General features: G+C 39.3%; 1 protein-coding gene across 1 annotated transcript in view; it reads left to right on the top strand.

Moving 5' to 3' along the window:
- Positions 1-11,665, top strand: part of LOC575389 (allene oxide synthase-lipoxygenase protein-like) — a 45,950-nt gene extending 34,285 nt beyond the window's left edge. The window contains exons 3-12 of the mRNA XM_011670364.2: positions 1,084-1,212; positions 2,729-2,826; positions 4,373-4,505; positions 5,011-5,106; positions 6,093-6,307; positions 7,406-7,665; positions 8,100-8,200; positions 9,595-9,768; positions 10,312-10,475; positions 11,216-11,665. Coding sequence (XP_011668666.2) covers positions 1,084-1,212; positions 2,729-2,826; positions 4,373-4,505; positions 5,011-5,106; positions 6,093-6,307; positions 7,406-7,665; positions 8,100-8,200; positions 9,595-9,768; positions 10,312-10,475; positions 11,216-11,330 — 1,485 coding nt within the window. The 3' untranslated portion in view covers positions 11,331-11,665. The remainder of the gene's footprint in view (positions 1-1,083; positions 1,213-2,728; positions 2,827-4,372; positions 4,506-5,010; positions 5,107-6,092; positions 6,308-7,405; positions 7,666-8,099; positions 8,201-9,594; positions 9,769-10,311; positions 10,476-11,215) is intronic.
- The last annotated feature ends 6,392 nt before the right edge of the window (positions 11,666-18,057 follow it).

Below are 18,057 nucleotides of genomic sequence, written 5' to 3'. Positions count from 1 at the left end.
GGTGTTCTTCATGATGTAAATTAGAGTCAAATGTGTAACTGGTTACTGCACAGGTTCAAATGTCATATATTGTTTCAATCTATCTTCCCTAGATCCATGATGATCAAGGAGACACAATTTAATCTAGACATATGAATAGATCATAACGGGAGAAGCATATAAATGGGAGAAGCATTTAACAAAATAATATATCGTGTAATGCATTATTCGTTATGTAAACCATTATCATACGTATCACCTAATTCGTCTAAGTGACGAATTAAAGTCTAGTTTTTTTTTAGATTGGTCCCTGCCATTATCAATGTCAATTAAATCGAATGTTTGGGAGGCATACTGAAGCGAGCGCAGAGAGTTCAAGAGCTCTTTACACGTTTACGCGCAGCCTTGCTATTACGTAAAAGAGCTACGGATACTGCTGCGCTTGATAGTAGGCCTACTGGAATCAATTGCACGATTGTTAATTAAAAACAAATCGTGGAATAGTCTTAATAAATGATCACACGTGACTTTATTAGACCAATCACTTGATTAGGGTCTATAGTTGAATTGATTAAACAATAATAAACAAATGTACCATGCCCTAACTTAAGAGGCTCTAGTTGAAATTATGGATCGAGGTGGCAGGAATAGCACTATTTTCTCAGGGGCGTAGTCCCGAAGAAAATAGAGGTATTTCTGTCGCCCAGGAATCCATAATTTCACTAGTGGCTTGAAATAGTGCATGATATATATATTTTTTTCTTTCAAACCAACCTTCAAAAAATAATAATGATAATAATGTTCACTGTCACTGGAGTAGTGAAGAGCGCAGTGAGAGCAGCGCAGACGCGCGACCGCAACCGATAGCACATTGATCTTGTTCGATCGTATATATTTATATATATATATATATATGACGTCATCCATGGTATAGTGTTATGGTATAGTGCACTATACCATGGATGACGTTACGGTTACATCCTAGCAATGTTATGTTTGGTCACGTGATGCCATGTTGACCAATCACTGAACAGGATTTCATTGATCAAAAATTTAATACAAAATATAATATTTAATTTTGTAATATTTTTATTACTATTACAGTTTGATCTGGCCGGAAATGGAGTCAAGCTACTTGCTACAGCAGCAATAATGAATTTCACCGTAGAGACGTGGGATTCATTGAAGGGAATAGAGGAGATTTATCGAGAACCCCACTTTCCAGTGCCATTGGTGAGGTATTTGACGGGGCATTTTGCTCAGTGCGCCCCTCTTGGGGGAATCAAACACATATTGCCCATTGCACACGAGACGTCATTTGCCTGACAAAAAAGAAAAGAAAAAAAAACACACGCGGCTTTACATGATTGTAAATGATTGGCAGCTGCGCGCAACAAAAATCCTGCGCGTAGGCATATTCAGTGAGCTGTGTGTTACAGCTTAAAAAATGTAAAGTGTATTACACACGCATCATTAAAAATGATTTTTAAAAACACTACACGATCCGACTGCAATTAGACTACTCTGCGACCATGAGCCCAACCAGATAGTCGTTGTATGATATAACATTACGCGATCCGACTACTCTGCGACCATGAGCCCAACCAGATAGTCGTTGTATGGTATTACATTACGCGATCCGATCAAGAATCCATCGGATCGTAGTCGGATCATGTAGTGTGCGCCGGGTTTTAGACGAGCCGCCAGCTCGGATCTTGTAGTGTGCGCCGGGTTTTAGACGAGCCGTTAGAGGATGATAGCTCGGATCGTGTAGTGTGCGCCGGGTTTTAGACGAGCCGTTAGACGATGATAGCTCGGATCTTGTAGTGTGCGCCGGGTTTTATAGACGAGCCGTTAGAGGATGATAGCTCGGATCGTGTAGTGTGCGCCGGGTTTTAGACGAGCCGTTAGAGGATGATAGCTCGGATCGTGTAGTGTGCGCCGGGCTTTAGACGAGCCGTTAGAGGATGATAGCTCGGATCGTGTAGTGTGCGCCTGGTTTTAGACGAGCCGTTAGAGGATGATAGCTCGGATCGTGTAGTGTGCGCCTGGTTTAAGACGAGCCGTTAGAGGATGATAGCTCGGATCGTGTAGTGTGCGCCGGGCTTTAGACGAGCTGTTAGAGGATGATAGCTCGGATCGTGTAGTGTGCGCCGGGTTTTAGACGAGCCGTTAGAGGATGATAGCTCGGATCGTGCAGTGTTCGCCGGGTTTTAGACGAGCCGTTAGAGGATGATAGCTCGGATGATATCGTTTAACAGGTAAAAGCAAATAGAATGCACAGTACATACAACAAAGAAGTTGAATGACTGGCGTATGGACGAATTTACTTCACTATAGTACGTTCACAGGATTGTTAGCGGAGTTAATACGGCAATTAAAGTGAAGCATTGTGTGAAACGGACATATTTAAAGTTAATATTAATTCAACTGTCACTAAAATGATAGTTTAGTTATTGTCATATGGATGATATTTAGAAAAATGATCGGCTTGGAGTTCTAATTAGTATGCTGATTGTAACTATTTTTCGGAGTGCCTGGGCTTTGTCAAAAGAAGTGATGTTATTGTGGTTCAATAATGTAAAGATCATTAACTGGAGTATTAATGCGCGAAGAAAACGGATTGAACACTAAATTGATACCGAGCAGTTTGGCGTTATTATCACAAAAGATGATTGACATAGTGGGTGTGGCTATCATTCATGAACATAATTCTCATATCAGGTCTTTCTAAAATCTTATTTTGAAGGGAGTGCAAAACTGGAGGTCAGACAAAGCATTCGGCAATCAGAGACTGGCGGGATGCAACCCAGCAATGATTCGACTTTGTACCGAGATACCAGAGAAGTATTTGTTCTTATCATTCTTCTTCTCCTCTTTCTCCTCCTTTTCCTCTACTTCATCCTCTTCTTCTTGTTCCTTTTTATATTGTTCTCGCCTTCCTCCTCGTCCTCTTCCTTTTATTTCATCCCCTCTTCGATCTCCATCTTCCTTTTTTTCCTTTTTCTTTTTCATTTATATAACCTTTTTCGTCTCTTGTTTCTTCTTCCTCTTATTTTTCTTCTTCCTTTTCTTCTCCTCATCCTTATCCCTCATTGCATATTGGTGAACATCCGTTGACTTAAATGCTGTGCTTACGTTAATTTCACCTTTTAACATTTCGAATTTACAAGCACAATAATTATGTTACTATCAGATTTTGATTTAACTGATTTAAATTTTAAAAAATGTCCTTTCGAACGCATTGTCCTGAAATATATATATATCTATATATATATATCACTCTTCACATGTTAACTCCTCCCTGAAGGATACAATTCCGTCTATATCTTAAAGGCAAGGTATTCTACTGACACTACTTCAGATACTGCCATCTCCTGCTCAAATTCACGATGTGTCGACGGCCATGTTCCACAATGCATCACCAACTGCATGATGCACGCGTGATGGTGCTTGGGTACATTGAGCCGGAAATTAATCTACACTGTTGGTCACAATGGTGGAATAATTATTTTTACCCCAATTTATGGAATGATTTTGACATTGATTTATTCCTAATAGATCTAGATAATAGTACACATTCTCAGAGTTTATCGAATAATAATTTGTGACTGCTAAAGTATGTGTGTGCTACTATGCTAATCAACTAGGAGACCTACGTCCTTAATGAGGATAAAAGGACACTAGTATAGCACATCGACACGGTTTTCATCCTGGGGCTCACAGTAACGAGGGCATTGCTTAGCCAATGGATCATGACTGTACGCAGCGGGGGCTAAGGTACGTCGCCGCCCCCACACATGCCCTAAAACAAAGAAAATGCAATAAATTATCAATAATTCATTGCATTTTGCCCCGACCCCCAACCCCCAATGATTATTTATTGCATTTTCTTTGTGTTTTTGGTATTTGTTAGGGGGCGACGTGCCCTAGCCCCCGTTGCGTAGTCATGATTCATTGGCTAAGCAATGGTCTCGTTACTGTGAGGCCCCAGAATAAAAATCGTGTCGATCAGCTATGTTAGTGCCCTTTTGTGAGGCATTAATCCTCATTACTGTCAGTTATGAATGAAGAACGTAGGGTCCCCTAGTTGATTGACATAGTACCACACACATGCGTTAGCAGTCACGCAAAACAAACACTCGCAAATTAATATTCAATAAAATATGAGAATGTATACTATTATCTTGATCTATTAGGAATAAATCATTGTCAAAATCAATCCATAAATTGGGGTAAAAATAATTATTCCATCTTTATGACCAACAGTGTATGTACGCCTTCACCAAATACATTACAGCAGTGGTAGCAATGTCGGTAAAATACAATGCCTTTAAAGTAGCCTACAGCTTATTTCAGGATACGTATTCTTCTTTTCCATCACTCCGCGTAGTTTTGCCGTGAGTGAGAGCGATCTTGAGCCCCTACTCGAAGGACTCACAACTAAAGATGCCACCAAGGACAAACGTCTCTTCATCATTGATTACAAGTTCCTAAAGGGGTTGCCTTGTTTAAACGATAGAGAGGTAAACAGTTCGAAATGTTGAAGAATTATTCGCTAAAGAGATGTGCCAGCATTACAAAGGCAGCATTTCACGAAACTAGGTCGTAGACGACCAATAATATCGAAACACGGGTTAATTTCGTCAGCTGATGCCTGGATCAATATCTTCAACTTGGAAAGAAACCTTTTTTCCGAAAAAAAATGGAGACTCGAGATTAAATATATCAAAAATTATTGATTCATTGACGGAAAATGAACCATTGTCTAGATTGCAACGTACAACTTCTCAAAAATGTATTAAGTTTTCGTCATAATCATATCTGCGTGTTTTTGTTTGTTCGGTTGTTTGTTTTACGCCTGTTTTACTTCTTCTTTGTCTTGTTCTTGTTTTTTTAAGGCACATATTGTGATTGCATTCCCTTGATTCAATTCAACTCTGACTCTTGAGCATTTACAATGTTTATTTTTGTCAAACAAGTTAATCAACAATTAAAACCGTTGTTTAAATCACGTTTGATTTCTTCCAGATGTGTGCCCCTTTGGCTCTTTTCTTCGTCAACAAGGACAAATATTTGATGCCAGTCGCAATCCAGTTATACCAAGACCCAGCGCCAGATAATCCGGTATTTTTGTACAAATCTTAGTAAAAACTAGTGATTTTTTTCTTCAAATTTGATATTACAAAAGAAACAAGAAATATTTTGTTATTTTGAGAAAGTATTAAGGATATTTAAAAATTATCTTGCATCAAGGTCTGCCTGTAAACGTTCTCCGCTTAGAAGAACCCTTGCTTTGATTGTTAAATGGGGAGGAGGGTCCCTTTTGTAGAAATCCCAATTGCAGAATTTACATCTCGTAAAATACGAACGTGAAAAACCTAGCTTGTGTTAGCCCAATCGATGATCAGTGATCTCTAACAAGTCACCTGATTAAAGTGTTTAGAATGCAGGTTATTTCCGTTCACAATTTCGTCATGCAAACCGTCATGTGTGCTACTTTGATCTGTATTTTTGATCGATTTGAGAAACGAAATCTTGACAAAAAATAGGTAATCAAACGAAGAAGACAATGCACTTTTCACTATCTACAAAAGAATTGTTGAAAAAGAATTTAAAAGGAAAGAACAAAACATGGAGTTCTTCATATTTTGTTTTACCTACTGAATTATCGTTTACAGATAAATAACATGTTAAAAAAACATGTATATCCCTCCAGAAATGGAGGCAAATGCTAAAAATGTGAAAATGATTATATTATTATGAGGAAATAAAAAGACCAGAAATGGTTATTTTACACACACAAACAATAACGAAGTAGACAACTTATGTAATGAAACATAACAAAACGCGAATAATTTGTTTTCTTTCTTCATCAAACCTCTATCGAACTTAGGACATACATAGTAATGATTCCAAATTACAATAATGATTATCATTCGATTATTTCCGATATTCAAAATAAGCGAATGTTGCAATTGATTATATTATACCAAGTTAACTATCAAGAGTGAGCTAAAGACGTTATCTTTTTGCTACTCGCCAAACATATATTTCTATGGAACTTCATTTTCCAAAAAAGATAAATATTCTGTCTTCAATATTCATTTTAGGTGTTTTATCCAACGGATCCTGAGTATACTTGGCTGATGGCAAAATGCTATTTCAACTTGGCCGATTCGTCAGTGCATGAGTCGGCCAGTCATCTTGGATTTACGCACCTGTTCGGTGAATCAGTCGTCATAGCAACGCATCGATACTTGGCTCCGTCCCATCCCATCTTCCGTCTTCTTGCTCCTCATTTCCTCTACCTACTTGCCATCAATGAGTGAGATGTTCTATTTTTAAAACAAATTTAGAAAGTCGATATTTTGTGTATTAGGACCCAAATTTAACTCCCCAAAACAAAATGTTAGACGATTATTTTATATTGTGTCAGAGCCTGATCAGTCAAGTGTGAGCATCTTGTTAATCCGTGACATTAAACATTTTATTATTTTAGTAAAAAAAAAAAATTGGCCGTCAATTTTTCTTGAATTCCAAACACATTTATATGCTTTTCACACTGGTAAAATTGTGCTATTTGTGTTAAAGGTTGGGCTAAAGGAGGGGGGGGGGGGTCTTTGCTCCACTTTATTACAGACACGAATTTTCCGAAGTGGGCTAGCCCCACCTAAAGTATGCGGTTAGTTGGCCCTGCAAAATAGTAGGGCTTAACCCGCAATTGCGCTGCTAACATGAATTTTCTTATCACGGGAAATGCCCAAACAGCTCGACTGAAAAGCCAAAAAAGTGAGTCATTGGCTAAGGAAAGTACTGGGCTAAGCAAAAAAAGTGTGAAAAGCATATAAGTGATCCCCGTTTACAACTGACAACAATTTTCATTATTTATCTTCTACGACCTTCTTGCTCTCAAATAGATTTTTCAAATGTCGATCAATAACTACTGTATGCTCGTCATTTCCCGGTTAATATCGTTTTGGTGTAACTTTTAATAACCAAATATTATTTACATCAAGCAATTTTTAGGAACCAAAATATATAGTTTATGATAATCCGGCTTATCCTATTGGCCATTTCCGATTTTAAAAAGTACAAATACATGGGATTGCATTGTACTATATAGTAAAATAATACAACTTAACAATGTAATTGTAACTGGTCTACGGTGTACAATAGGCAGAGAAAACATGTAGGTCATGGAGGGGCTTGCTGAAAAGCCGGCTTTAGCTTCATATATTTTTTTTTGTCATTTTATCGAAAAATATTTGTTTTTAGGTCAATGATTACTGGATGAAATCAAGTTATGTAGCTTAAACACTGTTGCATTTTTTGTGTACAGAAATCATGTATAATCAATGTTCATTGCTACTTTTTTTTCCAACGTTTATGTTTGTATAACACTCCCATTTTGATAATATTTTAGTAAAGCCATGGGTGATTTGATGGGAGAGGGAGGCTTCGCCGATGACGTCATGAACATAGGAGCAGTAGGCATGGCGGAAATTGTCAAACGTGCTTTTGCGACCTATCGTCTTGACGTAGAGGGCTCCCTCCATGCTGACCTTCAGGAGAGAGGAGTCTCTGATCCAGAAGTTCTACCCAACTACCACTACCGTGATGACGCCTTGCTCTTACACAAAGCAATATATTGCTTAGTGGAACAAGTGGTGGAACACCATTATGGTATAGGCCTACGTTGTCATCATTAATTAAGTACACTAAACACATTCTCGAAAATGGACAGTATCATGAACTTTTAATCGCAATTGATATAAGGTTAGAGTTACTCTCTAAATAATAATTTTAAAACATTGCTTGGAATTGTAATAGATACCAACAACTTACTGGAAGGCCAGACAAAAGATGATGATTGTTTTTTTTTTAGAAACTGTTTAAAATACTAACTAAAAACCCCAATGGCTACTTCAAATACTCGCATGAGGGTACACAAAATAGTTATACAAAAATGTCTTCTTTATACATGCATCTATCTCCATGAACCAACACATTTCCTAGTTAAATCATCATATACATTAACAAAATCAAGCGAAAACTCCATTTGATTTGTGACAGAAATATCTCAACTTCTGGTTCCTATTGATTCTCTCTCCATGCAGACACCCCAGAGAAGATTGTTGGCGACGAGGAGCTTCAAGAATGGGCGTGGTTCTTGGGCGGTCAGCCGAAATGTGAGGGAGACATCACAGCTGAAATCAAGGTATTGCATAACTGAACTATACAACAAATTCATGAATAACAGAAATTACAGAACCCTTGATATCTCAATCGTAGGCCTACTCCCTGGTTGCACAAAACGATGACACCGACATCAGGGTATCGTTTCACGAAATCGCCATAAGTTTACCGATATACCATCTAGTATCAATGTTAATACAAGCATTTCAATGAAATGTAGGCGAACTTGTGTTTATAAAGGTTTCGTAAAATGCTGCCCAAACCGAGAACATACCGAGAAAATGTTTTTAAAAATTCGTACCATGAGTTGCTAAGTTATCTTCGGTTCAGAGTGGGTCTGACGATGAAACACTTTTATAAACAGGTGTCAAATTCCAAACCGATGGGTTGCATTTCTAACAGAAATGATTGTATAAATGCACTTAAAAAGGCGCTATCTAACCTTCTTTACCTTGCAATTTAACCACGATAAGAAAGCGCATCGTTTAAGTTTGAAATGCTAGTTGCACACGAGGCGTCATTTCGATTGCGTTATTACCTTCGCTATAAACAAGGCTATATAGGCAGTTAGTCCATAGTCCAAGTATTAAAAGCATTGTCACGGAACGCGATGCCTCTCTTGCGTAGCGCATCCAAGGCCCCCATTTGTCACTGACGCACTCTTACGTCAGACAAATAACGCCTCGTGTGCAGTGAGCTTAAAGTCACGGAAGCCCCCCACTCCGGGAAGCGTTATTTTCTTCTGCGGCACAGATTGGGGCTTTTTTTTTTAAGAGGTCTTGATTTAACCCTAACCCTAACCCTAACCCTAAACTTTTCCATGGGCTCAACACGCACCTGACCCTGCTTTCAAAGGGAGGGAACATGCATACGCGTGCCCTAAACAACAGTGGGGGTGGGGGCGGTAGGAAAAGAGATAGACACCTTCAAACGATCATTATTAAGAATATAACAGGTACTTCGTTATTATGATATACACTTATCCCTTTGTTTTGAATGTGTCATTGTTCCGGTGTTTTCGAGGAGTCGTGTCGATTCGAATACCAGTTATTAAGAGCAATATTTTTTTCATTTTGTATTCATTTTTGGACGCCTTACTTTCTCATTATGCCTCGTGTGCAAAGATGCATGCAGGGCTTGAATTAATCCAAGGCCACCAAGGCCATGGCCGTGGATGCCCCTTTGATTGGCCTCAATGTCCCTCTCACTGGCCTTGGAGTTTTTGTGTGCCCTTTCCAATTCTTCCTATTTGTTCTGTAATATAGGACTGTACGTGCCCTACAAAAAGGTGGCCTTGCCCTGAAAATATTGACATTTTAAGGCCTGTGCATGTCATCTAACTTTGGCTCAGATGTAGTGTCCTATGCATTTGCTGTGCCACATCACACTACGATTTTCATTTACTATTTCTCTCAGGGATTTCCGAACAGTGGCCGATTGGAAACGTCAAGAGAGATCACAACCGTTATCACCGACTTCATCTTCACGTTCACCGCTGAGCATGCCGCGGTGAATTTCGGTCAGTACGACAATTTCGGATTCCCGCCATCCTACCCCGCCTGGTTGAGCGGCAAACCACCACATGACAAGGTAAGGGATGGGTCTTGCTGCTCCAGATCTTAGGACTAGATTGTAGGCCCACTTGCCTATTGTGCACCACGGTATTAATTATGCCTAATTGTGCTTGATAATAATAATAATAATAACAATGGTAATAAAGATAGTCATTTACACCTGGATAGAGAGTGGTAAGTGTGGAATGATGTCTGGCGAATGGACGTTAATTAGTGCTGGGCTGGGATCGAACCCTCAACTTTAGGATTGAGAGTCAAGTGAATGAACCACTATACCACCACAATCCAAGGGATGAGGGTTCGAATGCCAGCCCGTCACTAAAGTCCCTTGGTAAGTCATTTATCGACATTTATCACTCTTCACCCATGAGTAAATCGGCACCTGGCAAATGCTGGGTATACATGGCCTGCAGGAAGAGCAGTATTAATACCGATGGGGCTACCCCGGGGAAGTAAACCCCAATATTATTGTCTAACTTTATTTATCTAGCATTTATTTACTTATTAATTCGTTCATTTATTTATTAATTTATATATCCATCCGTATCTTTTTCATCAGACTGCTCTATGTGAGAAGGATATTATTGACAAGCTCCCAAGCAAGAAACAAACCTTACGGACCATGGCCATCACAGCACTCCTCAGCAGCCGTGACAACAAGCCACTGGGAGACTTCGAGGTCCAGTACATGTATGATCCTATCGGTATCAAAGCTTTGGAGAGGTAAGGGCCTTTTTGCATTCCAGCGGTATTTAAAAAAAAATTATTAAAGGTAAAGACCAGTATTGGAAACGCCGCAATTTCAAAAAATGAAATGGAAGCTCTCATTACCAATCATGTGAAAGAATATGTTTTGACTAATACATGATGATAACAAATTTGCCAGGAAACCGCCTACTAATTCATATATATGGTAAATTTGTTTCTCTCATGGTCTGTGAGAGATATAGGGTAGTCCCATATACATCTTTCTGTGTATAGTGCTTGCAACTTTACGAAGAATGGGCCAAATTTCTTATTATTTTGATGATTCCAGAACCTTGCAGATGCTAGATGCTAGATGATCAACCTTTTCTGATCGATTCCACAACGTTTCTTTCACAATGCAATCGCATGACCATAACTGGTCTTTACCTTTAAGTTATTTTATTCATTATTTCCGATTTTGTTGTTGGGGGGGGGGCGTGTCTGTATATATACATGTACCTTATATGATATTTAATGTTTATATTTTTTTATTGGGTATAATTTCAAATGATATGTTTAGGTACCTTCTGTTTTACAAGAAGTTTTACAAGCGTTGTGCTTTTTCTGAAGGTTTCGTTTCATCTAATATTTTGCCAATTCATGTATTTATAACTTTTATATGTGTTTTTACATCATTGTCGGATGATAAATAAATTAAATTGAATAAAAATTGAAAACACAAAATGTTCATATGATTTTTTTTTTTATTATTTCAGATTCCGCGCTGAACTCAAACAAATTGGTAATACAATCGACGAACGAAATAAGACCAGAGAAGAGAAGTACCACTGGCTTCATCCATCTGCAGTACCGAATTCTATCTCTATCTAATAATAATGATAATAGTGGGTTCTTGTATAGCGCTCATGTCAGTCAGATTTGACCCTTCTAGCTTTCAGAAAAGAGTGAGGTTTTGTTTAAAAGTATAAGTGACAAACGAATGTCACTAGCGATATTATTTTCGATATAAGTGATTTGTTTAACAACTGAAAAAGTTGTATGGTTGATTTAGAATCAATACAGATCGTGAAAATTTTCATAATTTCACATGTTAAGAATGAACTAAATATTTATATATAATATTATATATGAGTATGTGTGTGCGTGTGGGTGTGTGGAATGGGAAAGATCGAATTAAGAGATTAATATTGTATCAAGGTTATAATGAAGGAGGGTTACGAATGACTAATTTTGACTCGTTTGTAAAAACCCAGTGGGTAATGTGGGTGAAAAGACTATTGTACGGAGAAAAACCTATGAGATGGAAGCTATACTTTGATTTCTGCTTCAAGATGGTAGGGGGTAGATTTATTTTTTTGTGTAACTATGATTCAAAGTTATTAAGTTTCAAAGTACCTAAGTTCTATTTAAAAATGATCAAAGCATGGGAATTTGGGATTTTGAAGAAAAGAATAATCGAATTATTTTTAACAATAAATATTTCTTGTTGAAAAAGAAAATAATTTTTGATGAGGAGTTGTTTACACGCAATATAATATCAATTCAAGATATTTTTGCTGAAAATGGCATGCGGGAAATATCTCATTTTCAAAACTTGGGATTAAAAGGAAACAAAATTGTTGCTGTATGGAATATTGGGGAAGCTATTTTGAGAAGCGGAAAAAAGGATAACTGGAGTTTAGTGGATGTAAAAGAGTATAATATCTTAATGCAGTTTAACAGTACTGTGAAGCTCCTCAGAGATTTATTTTCGAGGAAGGATTATGAATATTTTATAGAAAAGTTACAAAATTGATTTGTCTTGAAGATTCATGATGGACGGGAATTTTCAGATTTTTCAAATGAGATATGTAGGTAAATATTCAGTAAGCCTAGGAAAGTTATTCTTGTTAACAGACTAAGAGAAATTCAGTATAAACTGCTTCATGGAGCAATATATACTAGAGAACACTTATTCAGATTCGGCTTTGTTAGATAACTTGTGCTCATTTTGTAAGCAAAAGATAGAAAATATTTACACTTGTTCTGGGAGTGTGTACATGTTCAAATATTATGGCAAAATGTAATAGCTAAGTTTGAGCTAAGGGAATTAAGGTCTATCGACTGGATATAATTCATTTAGGGTTGTCCGGTAACTCCCCACGAATAAAGATTGTGAATACAATTATTTTTGCAATGAAATATTGGATATATAGATGCAGTGGAAAGTCCATGATATTGTCTTTGGGGGAGTTTAAAAAAGAACTGTTGGAATTTAGGGAAGAAGAAAAGAATATTGCAGGGAGGCAGGTAAAATGGCCTTACATTTACAGAAGTGGGAACAAGTGAAGTTTTCATGAACTTTTAACACTGGGCTTTTTTGGCTATTGAAGCCTCGTTTAAATGATTGTTTCTGTTTGTCTGTCGCTCTAATTGGGGTATTCTGAGGAGGCTAGGAACAGTGCAGTGGCGGATCCAAGGGGGGCCGAAACGGCCGCGCCCCCCCCCCCTATTGGCGGCGCAAAAAAAAAAGAGAAAAAAAAGAAAGGAGAAGAGAAGAAAAAAGAGAAGAGAAAAGAAAGGGGAAGAGAAAAGAAAAGAAAAGAGAAGAGAGAAGAAAGAAGAGAGAGAGAGAGAGAGAGAAAAAAAAGAAAGAAGATACCCCCCCCCCCCCCCACCTCACTCCCACTCCGGGGTCGGAGGGACCGATTTTGTGTTCCCAAATTTCCGATAAAGGATTACTTTTCACGCAACAAAGTCCGGCCCGTAATACACACAAATCCGGCCCGCACTGACTTTACACACCGAAGATAAAGGGGTGCTTTCAAACTAAGAGAGGGAACATACATGCGTGTACCCTAGATAACACTGAGTGGATGGGGGGGGGTGGGAAGGGGAAGAGAAAAGTCGGGTGAGAAAGGGGGAAAGACAAGGAAATGGCGCTAAGTGACAGTAACGACGAATAAGGGAAAAACTGTAATCGGGAGATTTGGGGTCATTCCAGAAGGCTTGGGAACGTTATTGAATAGAGGGGGCCGGGCCGGCCGCATAAAATCTCGAGCCACGGATTCAAACTTAAACGTTACAAACAGCCCCTGCTTTTTTTAAAAAATTGGAAAGGGCACAATATTTTGGATGTCTTTCAAATAGAAGCTATATACTAAACGCTTCACAACTCTTATGTTGCCCTTCATTTGGATTCAGCTCATACCAACTCGCTTGTGCGTATATTTGAACTCATGTTGGTAGTGATAATGGACAGCGGCGGCGATCCTGGGCCCGATAGAGGGACACGTCCCCCCGGAAATTTAGATATATAGCTAGAAAGAAATATACATGTAGCGAAAAGAACGTACATATTGGACTAAAGGATTTTCTAGAATGCATAATTTCAGCATTCTACATTGCAAAATCTCGCTTGGTCGCTATGCCCCGGCCCTCGCCCGATAACATAAAACTAAGATATGACGCTCCCGGTTCCACGCGAAGCTTCCGCGCTTCGCGCGGATGGGGGAAACTGAATTCAGACAATGATTAACAACCGAGAACGGTACAACGAATCGTTTTCTTTCTCTAATAATTTAATGAAACGTCAATCCTTCCGCGCTTCGCGCGGGGGAGGGGGGGGGACTCAATTCAGACAAGGATTAAGAGTCGAGAACGGTACTCTTTCTCTAATGATTTAATGAAACGTCAAAGCTTCCGCACTTTGCGCGGAGGGGGAAACTGAATTCAGACAATGATTAAGAGTCGAGAATGGTACAACAAATCATCTTCTTTCTCTAATAATTCAATGAAACGTCAAAGCTTCCGCGCTTTGCGCGGATGGGGGAAACTGAATTCAGGCAATGATCAAGAAATGAGAACGGAACAACGAATCGTCTTCTTTCTCTAATAATTCAATGAAACGTCAAAGCTTCGGCGCTTCGCGAGGGAGAGGGAGAGGGGGGGGGACTAAATTCAGACAAGGATTAAGAGTCGAGAACGGTACTCTTTCTCTAATGATTTAATGAAACGTCAAAGCTTCTGCGCTTCGCGCGAGAGGGGGGGGGGGGACTCAATTTAGACAAGTATTAAGAATCGAGAACGGTACAACGAATCGTCTTCTTTCTTTAATAATTTAAATGAAACGTTAAGCTTCTGCGCTTCGCCCGGAGGGGGAAAACTGAATTCAGACAATGATTAAGAACCGAGAACGGAACAACGAATCGTCTCCTTTCTCTAATAATTTAATGAAACATCAAAGCTTCCGCGCTTCGTGCGGAAGAAGGGGGGGAGACTCAATTCAGACAAGGATTAAGAGTCGAGAACGGTACTCTTTCTCTAATGATTTAATGAAACGTCAAAGCTTCCACGCCCCTTCACGGGAGGGGTATGGAAAATGAATTCAGACAATAATTAAGAATCGAGAACGGTACAACGAATCGTCTTCTTTAATAATTTAATGAAACGTTAAGCTTCTGCGCTTTGCGCTGGAGGGGGGAATCTGAATTCAGAGAAGGATTGAGGGTCGAGAATGGTACAACGAATTATCTTCTTTCTCTAATAATTTCATTAATCTATGAAAGGTCAATGCTTCAGCGCTTTGCGCGGGAGGGGGAAAACTGAATTTAGACAAGGAATAAGAGTCGAGAATGGTACAACAAATCGTCTTCTTTCTCTAATATCAATTAATGAAGGTAAAAACTTCCGCGCGTCGCGCGGGAGGGGGGTGGGGAGCAGGGGAAGGAACTAAATTCAGACAAGGATTAGGAGTTGAGAATGGTACAACGAATCCTCTTCTTTCTCTAATAATTTCATGAAACATTAAAGCTTCTGCGCTTCGCGCGTAATGGAGGGGGGGGGGGACAGCGAGCTGCCCGAATATTTATGTGTATATCCTTTCTCGTATATTTTGGTGATAAATAACACTTTCACAAAATACATATTATCCTCAAATTTTTGCTCGCTCGCTTCGCTCACTAGCCGAATTGCAAAACCAGAAAATGAAATTACCGGTATGGTGCTTCTAATATGACCTTGTCAGTATTGGTATGTTGAGTTGAAAAACGGTCTGCGCAATTTTCAAATTTCCGCCCCCCCCCCCCCCCCCCCTTATTGGAAAATCCTGGATCCGCGTCAGCAGTGTGGGGTGGAATTGTGGACGGGTGGTGTGTGTGTGTTGCATGGTGGGGAGGGGGGTAGTAGTGTGTTTGGTTGGAGGGGTTATTTGTTTTCATGTTACAACTGATTTCATTTTTGTTTTCATCATTCGTACAATCTATGTAATGAATATGTATTTAATTCATGTCAAGAAAAAGCAACTGTATTTTATTTCTAACATTGATTTGTATTGTTTGGAATTAATAAAACAAAACTATTGGGAAAAATAAGACAAAAAGTGTCTGTGTGTGTGTGTGTGCGTGTGTGTGTGCGTGGGTAAACGCCATCAACCGCGGACCACTCCATAGAAAACTAACTCAAACCGCGGACGTACCTGCAATGGGGGACCGTCCACGGTTGCGATACCGGTTCCGCCGTATCAAATTTACGACGTAGGGGCGTTTGAATATTAGATATCACAGCGTGTAGGTAACATCAAGTACATGGATCAGTCCTATGTGTATTGCGAAATGTCACAGCGCCCCTTCGATGACTGCGCGGGAAAGGCGCGCTACCTGCTATCATCCACTGGTCCACTATCATCCATTGGTCCCCACACACAAGTACTAAACTTGGTCCACGTTTGACGCCATAAACGTGTAGTGGTGTGTGTATACGTGTGTGCGTGTGTGTGTGTGTGCTTGTGTAAATATACATACTCTGAGAAATTATTTGGAGGAGAGCAATAATTAACGTAGCTTTAAGTTCATTTTTCCTCACAAATGTCTTCAACACAAATATAGGCCTGACTACATTACGGAATTGGTATATCTCCAAACTACCTCTTGAAAAAAAATGTATTAAAAAAAGACTTGTTTTATAGATCATCGACATTGAAAACCATACTTTTCGCGTTGAGTAAGCATGTAGGCTACCAGGGATCTGGTCTACATCCAAACTGCCTCTTTAGCAACTATTCAAATAACACTGATTTGTGGGTCGAAAAATCATACATTTTGCGTTGAGTACATTAGGGAACTGGTTTATAGCTAGAGGAAATATTTCTTTATATTTTCAGGCTCTGAACATTAAATTGAATGGCCAAATTGCTTACATTGAATGGGAAATATTTATCCATTCAATTTCATTTTGAAGAAAAAAAATACTCTCAAGGTGTCAGGTAAAATGGTACAGATAAAATGTGAGGTGTCAGAAGTTAATATTTATTTTTTATCTTTGGCATTTTTACCACTTATTTTTTTTTTTTGACATCTGGCATTTTTAACTCTGACATTTGTATCTGTGACGTGACGTTTAATCTCTGGCATTTTACCTCTGAAATTTGTACACGAAACCATCTGAGTTTTGTCATTATTGTTTTTGTATTAATATTTAAAAGTATACATGTACAACTATTTATTCTTTCCTTGATTGCATTAGCTATTTACTTCTTTAATAAACCAATGTTTTAAGCATGACCTAGTAAAAACCCCAAATATTTTCGCATTTTCCTTTGTAAAGTAAGAGTAACTTTGTCATTGGCACATTTTAATAGGTCTGGTATTTTGTAAAATATATGTCATGGAGGAGGACCAAAGTCATCCTCCATGACATAATCTTCCATTTCCAAGGGCAGGGCGACTGGTTTATTAGGGACTTTTACTGATACTGATTTTACTTTTACTGTGGACTGATACGTGTGACGTCCATTCAAGGCAGTGCATTAAAAGGACGTCGATCGTAGCAATCCACGTTGTCGTTGTGCATATCTAAAAGTCCCTATTGTCCCTTGCATACAGCTCCTCTACGTACTGACGCCATCTCTCCTCTATGTCCCGTTGGTTGGTAAGCAGCAGGCACGTAGCCACGCGGGGGGGGGGGGGCAAGTGCCCTCTAAAATTTTCAAGATCAATTGAACTTTTTTAGACCCCTTTTTTTTACCTCGATCGATTACATGTATGTGCCCCCTCCCCCCCCCCCCCCCAAAAAAAAAAAAAAAAAAAAAAAAATCAAATTCTGGGGAGGGGTCTAAAAAAAGTTCCCGTGGCTACGTGCCTGCTGTGATCATCACCAAGTTGTGATCCGAGTCACAGTCTGCGCCTGGATATGCCAGCCTTGCCAGGGACTTTTTTTACACCATTCTTATACCGCTGGTTCACACAATGTAGTCATCTGGTAGCGTACAGTATCCCCAGGTGCTTTCCATGTATAGCGACGTCTAGGGTGCTGTTCAAAGAGAGCGTTGATAATCACCAGTTTCCTCCTCTTGCAAGCTGTCCTAGCATATTTCCTCTATAGTTTTCATTGCCAAGACCAGGCGCGGATCCAGGATTTCTTAGGGGAGGGGGCCCAACTTTTTTTTTTTTTTGCTCCCGAAAATTTGAAAATCGCGCCGGCCGAAAAGTCGCTCAGTGGGGGGGGGGGTACAGAGCAACAATTTTTTTTTTTTTTTTTTTTTTGCTCCCGAAAATTTGAAAAACGCGCCCGCCGAAAAGTCGCTCAGTGGGGGGGGGGGGGGGGGGGGGGGGGGGGGGGG

The sequence above is a fragment of the Strongylocentrotus purpuratus genome, unplaced genomic scaffold, assembly GCF_000002235.5.
Source record: "Strongylocentrotus purpuratus isolate Spur 01 unplaced genomic scaffold, Spur_5.0 spur5_scaffold_16, whole genome shotgun sequence".
Classification (NCBI taxonomy): Eukaryota; Metazoa; Echinodermata; class Echinoidea; order Camarodonta; family Strongylocentrotidae; genus Strongylocentrotus; species Strongylocentrotus purpuratus.
This window is presented reverse-complemented; position numbering and strand designations above follow the sequence as displayed.